The 18,036-nt window shown below is 36.1% G+C and overlaps 1 protein-coding gene across 1 annotated transcript in view; it reads left to right on the top strand.

Moving 5' to 3' along the window:
* Window positions 1-15,814, top strand: part of LOC121392493 (V-set and immunoglobulin domain-containing protein 10-like 2) — a gene marked incomplete at its 5' end in the record, with an annotated part of 28,118 nt that extends 12,304 nt beyond the window's left edge. The window contains one exon of the mRNA XM_041523684.1: window positions 15,429-15,814. Within this exon, the coding sequence (XP_041379618.1) occupies window positions 15,429-15,742 (314 nt within the window). The remainder of the gene's footprint in view (window positions 1-15,428) is intronic.
* Window positions 15,815-18,036: the final 2,222 nt, after the last annotated feature.

The following is an 18,036-nucleotide window of genomic DNA, read 5'->3' as shown; positions in this document are numbered from 1 at the left end:
TTTCACGCACTCAAAATTTGATAACTGTAATTTCAACGTCGTAATTGGTAAATCTGGACAGTAATAAAAAAATGGCACCCATACACAGTTCGTAGTTAAATATTCATACACCAACCACTTCACATATAAATTATACCATACAAAATAGGTTGCTTCAGACATTTTTATTACAGGTTAAAAGTTATTAAAATTACTTACGTTATATGTTTATAGTGAATTTAAAATGTTTGTAGTTGGTATTGACATTTAATGCAAAAATTTAATATGAATTGTATTAATGATTGTAACATTGTCATTCTCTCATTCGGCTGTTGACGGAAAAAGCCGAACCACCATAGGGATTCCGCTAATGTTGAGTATGAATTTCGTGTTAATAAAATAGTAAATAGTTGGAAAATAGAGTTCACTTTTTATTTCAAAGAGCTTTACATTAATGACATGGTTATGTGTTTAGAATTATAAGAATTGAACGTGAAATTTTTTGAGTTTCATTTACACACTTTAGTATGAATGGCTTCGTGCTACGCCATTCATACAGTGTGTAAAGCAGTTTTGCATTTCATACTAGCATGAAACTCAAAAACTTTCACGTTCAATTCTTAAATAACACATTTCCAAGTCAGAGGTCAAGAAATTTCTTAGTTTGTTGCTGAATTGCAACGTCTCGCAGAACATTGTGAATATGTTGCAATGTTAGATGACATTCTGCATGATTGTATTGTATGTGGGGTTTCTGATTTCAGTTAGCAAGCTACGGCTCTTTGTTGGGAGTACCGCGTCGCTTACATTGGCTCACGGGCAACCGTGACTTTGGTGTATGGCGACGCCGTAACGAACACGACGAAGAGGAAGGGAAGAGGAAGGAGGAAGAGGAAACCTGCACCAGGGACGGCTCAGGGTGGACCTAAACTGGCGGCTCAACCACCAGCGGTGGTCCTGTCTGCGTCGCCGCCCCCACCCCCGGGACCCAACCAACCAGTGCCAGCCGACGCAGATACCTCTGAACAGACTGAGCCAGTGGATCAGTCGACGACGCAGTTGGACACAGCGATCTGCGAGACTCCATGGCGTGTGTCTCCCGTTCCAACCCCTTCGGCGTCGAGTCACCCACCCCGGGGGGCTCCGCCAAGACTACTATGGATGCTGCGAAGCGGAAAGCCGTCACCCCACCGAGTAGTGACCAGCCAGCTAAGGCCCAGCCTTCCACGACCGCTCGGGGCAGGGACGCCGTCTCCAAGATCAAGGGCCAGTACGCTTGATACTTGGTCGGGGACACCTTGGACACCACCTCACTGTCGGGAGGCATTCTTGAGGGCAACTTTAAGAAGTTTCGAGATGAGATGATCTCTACATACAGGGAACACTCTTCGAAGACATGGACAACCACACCATCCACAGAGTACTGAAGATCATCGCCGGCGACCATTACGTCGAGCTAGCTAAGACCTTGGTAGCCCACCGTTGGAGGAAACTGGTGCCACAGTTCAATGCCAAGCACTTCATCTTGTCCCCGTAGTCGCCAACCGTTCCAAGGGTTTAGTTGGACTTTAAAAAAATTTTTATAATTTTTTTATTATTATAATTTTTTTTTTGTAAACAGTCCGACGCACTTTATTTTGGCAGCCCGTCTAAATTGTTCAAATCACCTGAAAACCCTTTCGGTCGAGCACTCTAATTTTGTTCTTTGAACTTAAATTTTTGTCCAGACATGAGTTGTATGAATGAGCTCATTTTGGCTTTAGGTCTTTGACCTAACTACTAAATTCGTATTCCAAATTCTGCCCACCTTAAACACAGTCGCTAGTGTATCTCTGATGAGCGAGTCCTGCTATAAGAAAACGTGGTCTGAACGTGAAGCTCCTCTGTTGAGGAAATCGAAAGCCGTACTTTGTACATGCACAGAACAAATTTAGGTATCCGGTGTCACAGACATTTGCTTAGAATATCAGGGACAAAAAGCTGTGATCTTCATATTCAGCTAGATTGCATAAATGAAGAATTAAATTTGATCCCGGTGCATGGACTACTACCCTCCCCCAGTGATGAGGGGAGTGAAGGAATGCAGCCGGGGCAACCTATCACAAAACTTAACTTGCCAAAACATCCTACACTTATGCTTACCGGCCCATTTAACCTGTCTCCATTCCCCCATCCCCATCCCCAAGCAACCCCCCCATGCCCCGCGGCAGGCAGTGGACCACGACAAAGATTGATAATTTATATATATATAAATTAATAATTTAAAATGTTAAAAATAAAATAATAAAAATATAAATAATAATAATAATAATAATAATAAAGAAATAAAACAAAACAAAACAAAACAATAACAACAAAAAACAAAACAAATGATCCCAGTGCATCGACCCCCACTCACCCCAAGAAGATAAGGGGAGAGGAGTGGAACCAGGCTAAACTAAATGCTATTTTTCAAAAGAGTCTGGGGTGGGTGGGAGAGGGGGTCGCCTGTATTTACATGTACAAGAGAGCACAAGCAGCTCATGGGATTAAAGCCAAATAGAAAATGTTGCATATAGTCGGGCAGAATAAGGGTTATACCGTGAACTAGGGTACATACGATGTTTTATGATGGTTTTATGTAATTTAGGGTCTCCTGGTTAAGAAACTGCATGATGACACATGATGACACTTTGTCATCATTGAGCAATTTTTTTGATGGTCATTTTAAAAGCACCACCCCAGGCTAAAAAAATACTGTTTATTCCATTTCGGCCCATTGCATTATGCTATAATATTTTATTTGTACAAGATTATTAGAAGACCCATACCTATTTGGATACCTTTTACAAAGACTAAAGAATAATACAAAACAACAACAACACAATAGCAACATTTCAGGGGCGTTTTTGAAAACCAAAATGGCCGCCATTTAAACATTTGTTTTTACAATATTACCACACCCAGTCAACTAAAACAAACAGAAGTCTTGCTAGGTCTGAAAACACAGGTCAGTCCCTTTAATAAACTTTAGAACCAGCACCCAGAATGTTACCAAGTTTGATATGTCATATATTAAAAATATCGTATTATATAACAGGCTATACTTTTAAAAGAATTGTATATCTTGGTTATCTGGTCTACAACCAACCTGGAGATAGAAAAGTACCTGTTAAATTAATAAAATCACATGTACCAGATATCAGGTGAAGTTATTTACATACGTAAATGCAGGAATAAGCTGGTAGCTGTCGAATTTCATTTGCTATGGAACGTTTGCATTGCATGGTTACGTTATGCATCTTAAATATGGTACAGATTAAATAACTTTGTTAACATTGGAGATGTTTTCCTCTAAATAATCTGAGAAATATTTAAAAAATACTTATGGTTCCATGCTTGAAATATCGTTCTGTGCACATTCCTGAGGTGATTCAGAGGTCCTATCATTTAAGGAAGCTGTATAAAGGTTTTTAAGGTATGGCTGTATACCCTCGCAACTTTCGTAACCTGTTGAAATCTGTGCAGAAATACCGTTATCGTCTTTTATATGCTGATGGAAGATTCGTAATCATCAATCATGTTATATTCACTCAGTCAATCTTCATACTGGTTATGTGGATTACTGGAACCAATTTTCTTGGAAAAAAAAGTTTTGTTTAAATGGTGAAGTCTCTTTACAATGACAACCTACTTTGAATTGGCTGCCTCCTATTTTGATACATAATTTACAGTGAAATGTGATATTCATGTATGATGGCATTACTGTTTTTCACCAGACATTTTCATCATGTATGGTTTAAGGCTTGTTGCATGTCCTATGCCATATATTTGCAGACATTCGTCCATGAACCACTTGAAGCACACTATATTTACAAGTAAAAGAGACATTCCCCTAATCAAACGTTCTACTGATCTTGCATTGACTGAGCACTTCAAACAAGTTAAAACCATGATGTGGAAAGCTGACGATGTAAATATATATGACTGTGGGTGGGACATTATAAACGGCATACCCAGTCACTGTACTGGTGTGTGCTCTACCAAAGCTTATAGAAGTAATGCTATGTGACTGCTTGCTAAAATGCCTGCTCATGAATAACTGTTCATGTCAAGGGTTATCTTGCACCATTTTCTGACAATGTATTGCACTGGACATTTGTAAATAAATCCTAAATACTATGCATGATGAAAATTACACTGATGAACAACAGTAATGACATCGTACATGCATATCACACTTTACAGTAAAAATTATGTTTCAAAGAAGGAAGCTGCTAATTCAAATTTGGTGATTATTTTAAAAATACTTCACATTCAAAATAAAACCTTTTCCCATAAAATCTGACAAAAATATGCGTTAACCTACTAATATATAATAGTAGTATAAACATTTAAAAGTGTGTGATGTGACAATTACGAATCTGCTATTAATTAGCATATTAAATATGGTATCTCTTCACAAAACTGATTCCAAAAGAAGTTACAATAGTCGTGAGAGTATTCAAGCATGAATCACTGTGTTTTGTCTACAGAGTATGGTTTCAACACCATCTGTAGTAAGACTGCCCGTTTCTTTTAGCATGCACTAGTACATGCGCTACAGCTTCCATAAACAAAGGAAGATCTGAATGAGCACAAAGATGTGCATAGAATGATATTTAAAGCAAGGAAGCAAATAAGTATTTTACAAAAATATTGATCAGATTTAGATTAAGACTTCCCTTTCTAAGCACTATCGTAAATATTATTTCATCTGTACCGTGTTTAATGTGCCACGTAAACGTTATATTAGCCAATCAAATTTGACAGCTACCAGTCTATTTTAACATGCCTTCATTTACATATGTAACAAAATTCACCTTATATATCATACATGTGATGCAGATGATTTTATATAGTTACTTGTCAAATTTGTATAAGAGATATTTTGGAGGGTAACATTTCTTTTGAAAGATGCCGTTTCAAGTGGTTCTAGATCATATAATCAATAAATACAATTGTTATATTACAATAGTTTTAATATGTAACATACAGGTTACAAATAGCCTTGTATATGTAGTGATCATGGAATCATGTCTAACTACCTTTCTACCACTTTAAAACAAAGTTTAGGTTTGCCTGGGTGTGGTAGTATTGAACAAACTAAATTTGCAATGGTGGCCATTTTGAAAACCAAGATGGCCACCAGTAAACTCCACTTACATGTTGCTATATATTTTGTATTTATTATATAATGTTTGTAAAAGGTATCTAAATAGGTAGAGGTCTTGTAATAACTGTGTACCTATAAGACATTATAGCATGACACAGTAGGCCTAACTAAAAAACAGTATTTTTTTAGCCTGGAGGAGGTGTTTTTAAAATGGCCGTAAAAAAAATTGCTCAATGATGCCAAAGTGTCTTCATGCAGTTGCCGATTCAGGATACCCTAAATGACATAAAACCACCATAAAACATCGTATGTACCCTAGTTCAAGGTTAGGTCAAATTTTGGCACCTGGCAACCCGACTAATAATTTCTTGAAAGTAGTTTTGACACATAATTTACAATGGTTCATCAAAATTGAAAATGGAGCTAATTGGTTGCTTAGTTGATCAAAACGCAGCTCCAACAAGGTCAATATACAATAAAATACTATTTTAAGGGAGATAACCATTCAAGTGAATGGTTAATGGTTAGCATTAGATGTGAATAAAGTACAAGTGGATATGTTGTGAGAAAATAAATACTTCACTATATTAAATATTACAATTACAATATAATGATGTTAAATAGTAATACGGTATTTAAATTATGTTTCACAATAAACCAACCATCACTATTCCTTAGCCAGTATGTGGTACACTACAGTTGAAACTGACGAATAATAAAGTAAAGTATATACCTAATATGAGTTATTAAGCATTACCTAATTACCGACAAACTAAAATAAAACATTTGCACCGCATACACCCATTGGCATACATTATTAATGGAAATATTAAAATGGGAAAATGCTTAAAATACAAATCTATCTTTAAAGGCACTCCGTCATGGATGGTTGACCTAATTAATGACCTAATTAACAAAGTATTATCTGAAAATATATACATTTGATTTGTTGCTAAAAATACTTTATTTAACCATCTACATAACTACCATAAAATTAAACCACTTATTACTGATATTTTGTATAAACAATTGAATTATGTCGATGATCCATAATTAAGGAAAAAATTACGGCTATTTGGAGCGAAGAGGTGTGACATATTATTTTTGTAGTCCTGTGATGGGCAACCCCCGAATAACCGCAGTGTCAAAACGATTTGCCAAGCTCATGTAATGAGAATGCTCTGCGACGTAGGATAAATCGAAAGAAAAACAATGAAAATAAGTTATTAAAAAATTATATAAACATGTACTGGATGATAATAAGCTTATACATTAATTTATTTTAGTAACAGAAGTATTTTAAACAGCGACGATCTCGACTAGTTAGGCCTTTGCATGTACAGGTATATTTATCGTTTGTTGTACGCGGAAAAATCTAAACAACTTGTTCAGTTTTCACTTTGTCAAATTTATTATTTTATTACATTTTTAAAGAATACTGTGACCTAGACTGTGTTTATATACGAAGTGGCTATATATATATACGACTGTATATAGCCTCTGCTAACGAGGGCTGACTATAAGCACAGCAATAATGTATATACCGTAGGTGGTAAATAAGTATTTGATTAATCCATATTACCGAACCACTTGGAACAGGAGGAATACATACTAAGTACAAAAACTGTGTGGTCTGAACAGGGGAATGGGGATTGAATATGAATCTAGTGGCCCCTTTTGTGTACGTTTTCCATAGACACCTACCCAGTGTTTCTGCCGGAAACAAATTTTGGGGTCTGGCGCTATGAAATTATATATTTATAATGTGTTTGCTGAATGCAACAGCAGTCGATAGGGGGTATGGGGGTATGGGGGGGGGGGGGGCTTCCCCAGAAAAAAATATGGATTAGGTGTAGGGTTAGGGTTAGGGTTAAGAAAATATTCATTAATTATTTTAAAAGGTTAACTTAAAAAAATTAAATCTGCAATAAAATTTGGGTATGGCACCATACCCATTTTACCCTCTGGCGGAAACCCTGCTACCGTATAAGAATAGCGTAATATTGCCCCTGCAGTACTATAATAATAATAATAATAATATATGATGAATGAATGAATGAATGAATGAATGAATTCAAATAAATAAAATTATCAGCTGCTGAGAGTTTATCTGTATTTGTGTATTAAACAAAAATGATTGTGTCACAATGTTTTTTGTCGGTGCAGGCACATACCCATCTCCTTGCACAAACATTTTTTTTTTTGTGATACATTTTTCAGGGGAACATGTCTCGACCCCTCACCATAAACTTCACTCGCCTCAGTGTAGACCCCCCTCCCCATGCTAAAATCCCTGCACACGCGTCTGCAGTGGTACTGTGTACGGAGCTCCGTAAAAAAAACAAAACAAACAACAACAAAAAACACAACAACAAACAACAAATTAAACAACAAAATAACCCCCCCCAAAAAAAAAATTAAAAAATTGTTCAATCCCCTGCTTAAGCAAATTGTGTTGTCTGTTTTTTCCCCTGATAAATGTCTGGTGGAGCGTGTCACCCCCTGAAAACGTTGCTCACCTCAGTCTAGACCCCCCCCCCCCCCCCGCTAAAATTACTGCACACGCGCAGTGGTCCTGTACGATAGCTCCATAAAAAAAAAAAACCCCAAAAACCCCCCACACACACACAATAATAATACCAAAAAAACCCCCCAACCCCCCCCCCCCCCCCAAAAAAAAACCCCCAAATAATAATAATGAACAAAAATCATGAGTTTATGTTCCAACTATTTATTATTTTATTTCAGGTTTTTTTTTGTCAAGAAATAATATATTTTAAATTACTTTAAAGTCTCAATACACGGTGGTCGTGCACTGTATATAAAATTCAAAGGTACTTTACATGGCTGTCGTTTATTATAGCCTCATTAATACTTGATTTTGTTGTATGTTTTAGACTCCTCATAAAAGAGTTCCAATTTTTAAAAAAGAAGCTGTGCACTGGTTGTCATGGGATTCCCTCAGTCGTGGTTCAATTAAAATGTTTTGGGTGATACAATAACGAGGTTTGGTATTCCAAGTTAATGTAATTGTCATTTACAATTCATATTTAGAGAAATAAGGCCCACTAAATCTGTGACAGAGTACCTTTTGATAAGATTACTTTTAGAAACAATTTAAACATTTAACAATTTGTTATAGTTGGTCATAAAACTTACACACCTAATAAAGTATATTATTATCAGAATAATTCAGTCAACATTTACCACAATGATTAACAAATATATAGTCTGTTTGAGTGGAGCCTATGCAATTACGCAGAACCCACTGTGTGCATGCGTGTGTGTGTGTGTGTATATATATATATATATCATCCATTAAAGGCTTTTGTAGGAGATATCGCTGGCACTTTAATTTGCTTTATCTTGTAATCTTGATTGGTCAAATTTTAATCACAAGACAATGTTTTTGTTACGTCACTGTGTTTGTTTCAGCACTAAACCTATCTTTAGTGACGTCACGTCACTGCCATTCTGCTAGTTAACGAGTCTACCACTGACATTCAACCCACATTACTGACATTGTTTACAACTGTTGCAAATGAAAAGAATGATAATGGATGATAAAAAGAGTACCCTCCTCGTGTCTTGTGATATCATAATTTATCAGCACTCGTTGATAAAAGTATAATATACTCCACAAGCATCAAATTTTATACTTTTATCAACTTGTACTGATAAATTATGATATCACAAGACACTTGGGGAGTATCCTCTATATAGATAGGGACAATCAAAATGAAAAACTATTATTTTTGTTACTGTCTCTGTGGTGTGGTGGTAATGCTATGGGCTGTTATAGGTACTAGGTTCAAATTCCACACATTGGAAATGGAATTTTTAATTGCTGTACCGGTTCTAAAGCTACACATGTAGTGAGTGTTTTGCAAACCTCAGTGTGTTTATTAAATGCTGTGGTATGTACTGTCCTATCTGTGGGAGAGTGCTGTTTAGTAATAAGCAACAGGTTTCCTCTCATACTGACACTAATGTCTGTCCTGGGCAGGCAGTCGAGGCAGTTAGACTATTTGTCCAGACAGACGTGCTTAAACCTTAAATGGATAGAAGCATGTAAATAAGTTATAACTAACAATTTTTTTAATGAAAACTGAAATCGAAGTATTTTATATTTATCTGTTCAACAGTAACATTTAAAAAAATATTTAAATGAATAAGATCTATTCTAGTTTGTCTAAGAAATAGTAGAGCTACATAATTAATCATTTGATTTAGCAGTAAACTTCATCAGTATCTGTAAACACCCCAGTCCTTAACTTAACAGAAGGTCCCTAAATTTCTAAAAGGCCAGTTTGTCACTGGAGTAAATTAGAAAAGATCGCGTATTTTCGTGAAGACAATTTTCCGACAATCGGAACTCTTTACCCGATATCTCACTAAAGTTAACAAACTTATCTTTCAATTTGAAGGGAAGTAATTCCATCTGTTAGAAGAAAATGATTCCGTGGCTTGTAAACAAAATTAATACAGAACGATTTGATTTATAACACCACCAAATTAATGTATGTGATAGTTTTGGAATGTTTTCGTGGAAATCGTTATACATGTATTTAAAAAAACCCAACTATTTTGAACATACACATTTTTTTTAGGGTCAGCAGGTTCAAATTAGGTTCGGTCGGGTAACCAAAAACAAACAATATTTTATGATATGCCTAAATAAATGTATTAAAATGTTTTTGTTTTATATGTAAGTAAAGTCTCTATATAAAGTACAAAGTACTGCGATCATTAGTTGTTGCAGGTTTCGCAATACTTTGTTATTCGCAAAAATTTAATGTTCTACAGTATATATATTTTTGAGTAGAAGTGTGAAACTTGCCACCCATGTCCTCTGACCTAATCTGAACAGTTCTGGATATGGATACACCTCTGAAGACCATGGCAACCATTTTTCAAAATGGCCACCAATCTCAAATTGTTACGCTAATTTACATCTAAATTAAGACTGATAGGTGTAATATTACAAGAATTATAAGAAGTTGCATGTATATCATATATAATATGACCTTTTTGTTGGTGACCTTGAAATGACCAGTTCAATTTTCAAGGTCATATTTTCCAAAATGGCCACTGGTTGAAACTATTACAGTAACTGTAATTTATGTCTAAAGTTAGTCACTTAGGAAATATACTCCAACTGAAAGCAATATCCATGCATGACCAGACACTGAAATGACTTCCAGGTTCTTTTAATTTCTGTAATTTAACCATTTGCATCTAGTGTTACGATGGTGTTATGTGTCCACCAAAACAGTTGTTTACAGCAGCTGTGGTGAACAACATTGATCAGAACCTGAGCAGGACAATCTCTTCAGAATCCATCCATTGAACAATTATATTAGTTATACTGCACCCAAACCTGGCTTTAAGGAACAGATTTCACCTTGGGGTTGGTGAGATACCAAAGGAAGGAAAGAAAATTGCATGCTCAGTAGACACATTTTCCTCCCACTCTTCATACCAAGAAAGTACTTTGTACCTCCCACAATAGCTGACATGGCTACTACACTGATAAAGAAGTACAAGTGGTTGGATAACCTGAGATGTCTGTTACACAAATCTGAGCTGGACAAAGAAGACTACCAGTACATCTCATGGGGACAACCATGCTTCTAAACAAATACTGTTCATCAATATGCCCACAGCTCACAACATGCCACTCTGCCTTGATTGTGTACATTCAGTTGCAATGATAAAATATTCCATAGATGCAATACAACTGCCCATCCATGGCCAAATTCTAGTGATCACCATGGATCAACCACTATTTGCTCTCACCAAAACAATACAATGGATCTTTCCCAATACCCTTAGAGAGTATAATTTCTCAATATGTCAGGTGGGCTGCAAAACCTCGGGGAATTGGCTAGAGGGAAGTGGTTGGACCACTGCAAGGACTAATACTGAAGTTTGTGATGAACGATTCATCAAAAGATATGTGCTATGAACGTATTGACTGTGGATGTAATAAGGCTAGCAGAGGATTATGAAGTGTAATAAAGCTAGCCTAATGTGCATAGCCCTCTACTTCTATGAGTGACATATTGCTTGCAGGAGTAATGCATGTCTTTCCAAATAGCAATATGAACTATTGGAAGTTCCTGTCCTGGACATAGGAGCCGGCAGAGGCCGACACCTGCACCCAAGAAGGCGTGCACTACAACAGCTTGCTCTGAATGTGCACTTTAAATTTTCTGACCTGACCTGACCTGACCTGACTATTGGAAGATACAACATTCTAATGATTCATTCCATGTACTGGGTATTATTAAAGTTGCAGATCTTAGTTTCAACCTGTGAAAATGGACACTAACTTTGAAACATTTTGTATGTATGGAAATGGATAATCTATAGCCTTTCCCATCCTCCTATAAAGATGTTTTTTTGTGAATAATTTCAGTTTGGTTTTACATAAGAAAAACAGTAAATTTGTCTTGGAAATAACCAAAAAATACTATTTTTGTTTGCAATTATGAAATAAATAACTTAATTGTAGTAAATTCTATAGTATGATAAAAGGCGTTCCCTGTGGGAAAGACTATAAACAATAAAATGCAAGTAATGTCTAATTTCAGCTCTATAATAGTGAAAAATATATTGTAGTGTTTTAAAACTAGGGTGCATATGTGTCACTTAAAATTGAAATTCAGTTTAACGAAGCTTTATTTTCATTTTCTATTTACCAATAAACAGTTGAGTAACATTTTATTGTAGATTTATTTATTACTATTTATTAAGTTAGCATTGATACTAAGTGGTGATTTTTGACAATTAATTAAACTGACATATTTTACAACTTGTCCCAGTAATCAATAGCAAATTAGTCGTGTAGATTTCACTCCTAGACAGATAGGTGTCTCCACGAGTACATGGGCCAAGTTTAGCAAGACTCGGGTCTATAAGCAGGATACGAATACTCGTGCAAGGAAGAGCACCCTCATTTAATTATATTTGTACGTCATTTTGCCATATGCTTGTTGCCGCTTACATTATAGGGCTATAAGACATGGAGGGAAAATAAAAGTCGAATGTGTGGAATGCAATACAATGGCATGATTTGGCATCTGTGTTAACTGCTGTTATTAAGATGCATAATGCTACTTTACTTTATTCCTTAGTCTCATTGTCGTCTAGTGTAAGTGCAGGGTTGAAAATTAACATGAAAACCATGGTCGCCAGCAGGGCCAGTTGACGAAAAAGCTTACTGGCCCTTCTCAAATTCAACTAGCCCTCCAATTATCACACGGAAATTTAACTGCACAGCCAAAATCAAAACTAGAATGTTTTTTGTTGAATAATACATATTTGCCTCAACAGAAATTGAAAAAGAAATCCAGTTTAAAAAAAAATTATACATATTAATTCTCATTTTTAATACAGAGTTGAAAACAAAATGCTAGAACAGCCTAGGTATGCTGCTTGACTTGCATTGTTTCTAAACTAAAATATAATGCAGTACAAAGAGACAAAGAGACTAAATGTAGCACTGCGCGTGCTTTAGTAAACTAGTCTGGGAGTGGCAGTCCTCTTTGTGGCGATGCAAGAGGGATGAAATAAACTTTGTGTGGATGCAAGAGGGGTGAAATCCCCAGTAAATGATGTCCTCGGGAGTGGCTGTTATCCTATAGACGAGGCACTAGAAGCATCCCTTATTTTGCGAAATGCCCTTTCAATTCTGCTTTGATTAGAGATAGAGTCCTGATCATGAATTACAGTTTTGTCATTCAGATAACCTTAGATGTTCCATCAATTGCCTTAAAGGGATATTCCTGAGTTTGCTGCAATTTTTAAGATGTTATCAACTAACAGAGACTTTTTAACGATTGAAATTACATATTAAATATATTTTTCTACATAAAATATTAGTGGCTGTATATTAAACATGTTTCTGATCATTCTAATATTTGTACTAGGTTAAATTTCATTTGATTTCATAAAAAAAAAAAAATCATACATACGGAATTATTTGAAGACAGAATCCAGTTTGGGCTTCTTACAAATATTAAGACGACCAGAAACACATTGAATATACAGACACTGATATTCCAAACAAGAAAATATATTTAATATGTAAGTTTAAAGTTACATTCTCTGGTTACCATATTATCACATCATGTACAAATGTGAAATACAAGCTCAAATGCACTTTTAAAAAAGTTGTGTGTGTTCGCTATGAATGGATATCGTCAAACGTATATGCTTGATTCGTCGCCTGTGCCGCCATAGCTTGGCAAAGCACAAACGACAGCCTGTTGTCAGTTTCACTTAACACATGCGTTTGCCGATTTCAAATTGTAGGGTTCGTCTCAAAAAATTAAGAGAAATCTTGCGCTGTACGAAGAACTTTCCGTTGAGGATACGGTACTAGAGTCTTTAGTTAAAACCGGTTTGATCTTGACAACGTATTATCGACAGTCGTACCTTCCTCTTTCAGAATTGATATTTTGTAAAGTGTTAGTAGAACTTTCAAAGTTTAGTTTGTATACTAGTAACACATTAATCATGTATATATTTTTTAAATAAAATATACTAAAGTAGACAATGAACGTTTTCACTTCTTAATTTTACGTGTTAAAATCGACAAATTCAAATAAATATTATTTCATTTGAAAAGGGTAAAGTTTGGGGGGGGGTTGTGTTTAACGACATCAAAGATAAAGCATATTGATTTAATAATCATCCGACCCCATACAACCGTAAATAAAATGTGTTGAGTGCATCGTTAAATAAAACATATCCTATCCTACCTTCCATCTGCTGTTGGATGTCTAACATTTGGTAATTTTGACATATAATCTTAGAGAGGAATCGGGTGCATGTGCAGGGGGAGGGTATTGGAGGTCGAAACCCTTACTTGCCCAAGCTTAAAAAAAATTGAAATGTATTTTTGGTGGGAGCATGGCCCCATATAAACGTTGCTCAACACAGTCTATAACCCCAACCCCGCTGAAATCCATGCACACGCGCCTTGGAAACCAGCTACTTTTTTTTGTTTAGCAAAGGATTGTTTATATGTACCATCCCACAGACAGGATATCACATACCATGGTCTTTTTGTATACCTGCCGATGGGGATCGATCCTAGACTGACCGCGCATTTCCAAAAAACACCTTTTTAGGTCTAAGTATTGAATAAAAATAACATATAGTCTTGGAAAATGTTACGTAAATTGAACACAGTACTCTCTTCCTCTACCCCTAGAGTGTTACGTAATTACTGTAATAACAACCCCTTACATATGTAACGCGTATGCCAAAAGCTGGCCACTGTCAAAATTTCAAGACAAATCCCCCACTCACCGACCCCTGGAAAGGCGTTGTACCATACCTCTATGGATATAAATATGTTTTGGAGATATGAGATGACCCCTCAATCAAGACAGTTAAATTTGTTCAAAAATTGCGAAATCTCACGTGATTTCTTGTTGGGGAATTCTATACTTTTGATAAGCCAATGAAAACCAAGATCAGTACGAGCCCGTCAAAAGTGTCCCACTTTCAAAATACTGGCTTTGTTTTTGACCTCGATAAGCCAGTGTAGTGAAACCAATTACGTTTGGTGCATATATGACACTTAGCTTGGGAGGTGGGTGTGCATTTTCATCATCAAACAAATTATGTATGTTTATTTATGTCAGCAGAGATGTTCCGAGTGGACTATTGTGTTATCAAAACCATGTTTATTTAACTCTCAAACCACGATATTAGTATAACATTTTGCGATGAGAAACCGCTGATTTCGTATATTTTTTTGTGTGCTTTTTTTTAAGTACAACAAATTGCTAAAAATTATGATACTATTTTGTAAAAAAATTTATTTTACTTGTCCGCCAGATAAACACTAAGGTACATTATGCTTGTCTGAGTAAATTTTCACTTGTCGGGACAAACAGACAAGTGTTTCTTTTTTTAACTAGTACCATACTCGCCAGAGTCTAAAATTGATGGTCGCCCAACGGACTATCTTTGTAAAATTATTAGTCGCCTTTAGCCAATAAAGATCGCCACAGGCGACTGAGTGACTGCTAATTTTCAAGATAAAGAATTTGACCTTGAAAATAACCTTTTCGTCATTTCAAGCATGGATCGGCAGTATAGGACTTCAATACATATATGACATCTAACTATAATAGTTTAGCTGTTATTTAAGGTTAAAGTATTGGATTGGCTGCCATTTTTGTCTCCGAATTCAAAACATCAATGGCTTGAAAACAGAACAGCTTTACTTACATGTTCTTTAAGTGGAGATGAAGTTAGATACTTAGTTATAGCCACATGCGTTTTTATACTTCAGATCCTCCTGGCACACCGAGTTTGTCTCCGAATTCATCACATCCATGGCTTGAAGACAGAACAGGTTCACTGATTTGTTCTTTACCAAGTGGACATCAAGGAAGCTTAGAGGCTACCTTTCACTGGATTAGAAATAACAATGATATAGAACACACAGGATTCAACTACATGTTCACACCATCAAAGGAAGACAACGGAGACGAGTACAAGTGTACAGCTGGGAATCTCTTCACAGACAGAGACGGACAATCGAGACCTGTGTCTAACACAGTGCAGCTCAATGTGTACTGTAAGTATCACTATTTTAGTCTCTAGTATATTAGTATGTAATATGTTAGTATGTAGTAGTAATGGAGACGAGTACAAGTGTACAGCTGGGAATAACTTCACAGACAGAGATGGACAATCGAGACGTGTGTCTAACACAGTGTGGCTCAATGTGTACTGTATGTGGTATGGAAAATGCTACTGGAATGATTACACTGTAAACATTAATTGACTAATATTAATTAATATTTTTAGCAATAATAACTTTGTATATTGTCCTAATTGGCTCAATTAAGACTACTGGACATTTAAGAATGTGTAATGATTGGGTATTCACATACATTTAAAGTCACTTTTAAAGTTTTCTAAATTAAAAATAAGCTATTCATATGTGCAGTGTTCGAGATTAACGGTATCCCGATATCCTGGGGATACCAGAATTTAATTTTGGATACCAGACTTCAAGAACCCAGTATCCCACCAGGATACCCTATAATACTAAATTCTCAAGTGGGATACCAGATTTTGAAATGTTAGTATCCAACTGGGATACTGGCCAAAAAATTTAATCTCGAACACTGCAATGTGACATGGAGATCACCATAAGAAGTCACACAAATGGTTTCAGTTGAATTCAGTGTTATAGTCCTGTGCGAGAAAGTTCTTACCTCCCTTGCTTTTAGTTGACTAAATTAATTACACCTCTTGCCTACAGTGCACTTGCAGAGAATAAATCTGTTCAATGTCTAAACCGTCACTGCTGAGAACGGTAGCTGGTCAGGTTATTCATGTCTAGACACTCTAAACCGTGACTGCTGAGAATGGTAGCTGGTCAGGTTATTCATGTCTAGACACTCTAAACCGTGACTGCTGAGAAGGGTAGCTGGTCAGGTTATTCATGTCTAGACACTCTAAACCGTGACTGCTGAGAAGGGTAGCTGGTCAGGTTATTCATGTCTAGACACTCTAAACCGTGACTGCTGAGAAGGGTAGCTGGTCAGGTTATTCTTGGCTATAGACACTCTAAACCGTGACTGCTGAGAAGGGTAGCTGGTCAGGTTATTCGTGGCTAGACGCTCTAAACCGTGACTGCTGAGAAGGGTAGCTGGTCAGGTTATTCTTGGCTATAGACACTCTAAACCGTGACTGCTGAGAAGGGTAGCTGGTCAGGTTATTCGTGGCTAGACGCTCTAAACCGTGACTGCTCAGAACGGTAGCTGGTCAGGTTATTCGTGGCTAGACGCACTAAACCGTGACTGCTCAGAACGGTAGCTGGTCAGGTTATTCGTGGCTAGACGCTCTAAACCGTGACTGCTGAGAACGGTAGCTGGTCAGGTTATTCGTGGCTAGACGCTCTAAACCGTGACTGCTGAGAACGGTAGCTGGTCAGGTTATTCGTGGCTAGACACTCTAAACCGTGACTGCTGAGAACGGTAACTGGTCAGGTTATTCGTGGCTAGACACTATAGGGGAATATGTTTCAATGGATTAACCTTTAGACTACTGGATTAATTTTTGACAAAAAACACACTGAGTTGGTACATGTTTATAATTTTTTATTCACATATATTCACTTAAATGTTTCATAAATACATAAAATAAAGTTCATATGTTAATCGATAAATATTATTGATGTTGGTTTTTCTATTTTTTATGATTTTTAGATCAGCTGAGGTATGTTGATTAAAATTAGGCAAAAAACTAGAAAAAGTCGCAGTTACTTATGGGCATTTGTGGCCACCTGTCCAGTATTTATGTCCATTATTCCTGATAACTGGTTTTCTGACCAAAATTTTTGATGCAAACTACGATTCATATATCCCAATATTTAGTGATTTTCATTGTTGGTAAAATGATCAAATTTCTAATCAAATTGCTGTTACAATCACTTGCCGCCATTGTTGTCAAGTGAAAATACTTGCCGAAAACTACTTTTTGAACTCAAAATTCCAAGGTATTTTACATTGAAAAACAATAAACAAAAGCCACCATCTTGTCAAGAAATTTGTTTGCTCTATTATACATCCGTTCAAGTGAGCATCATGTGGAAAACTGGGAAATATGAATGTGGGAGTGCACTGTATGTATGTGTGTGTATATATAATTAAATTTCCATTACATTCATTGCAATATAACGTCATCCCGTTGGTTCAGACGTAGTAAAAATTACGTCATCAGGGAACTACTTTAACAGCTGTTTACAAACTATTTTTTGACTGGGTATGTCGGGGAAGTTTTAAACATCAATCATATGAAATGAAAATAAATAATTGGTCTGATACACACTAAGTGTTTTAATAAGAAATATATTTTTGGGTATAAAATTAATTAAATAGTAACTT

Source organism: Gigantopelta aegis, unplaced genomic scaffold, assembly GCF_016097555.1.
Source record: "Gigantopelta aegis isolate Gae_Host unplaced genomic scaffold, Gae_host_genome ctg3937_pilon_pilon:::debris, whole genome shotgun sequence".
Taxonomy (NCBI): Eukaryota; Metazoa; Mollusca; class Gastropoda; order Neomphalida; family Peltospiridae; genus Gigantopelta; species Gigantopelta aegis.
This window is presented reverse-complemented; position numbering and strand designations above follow the sequence as displayed.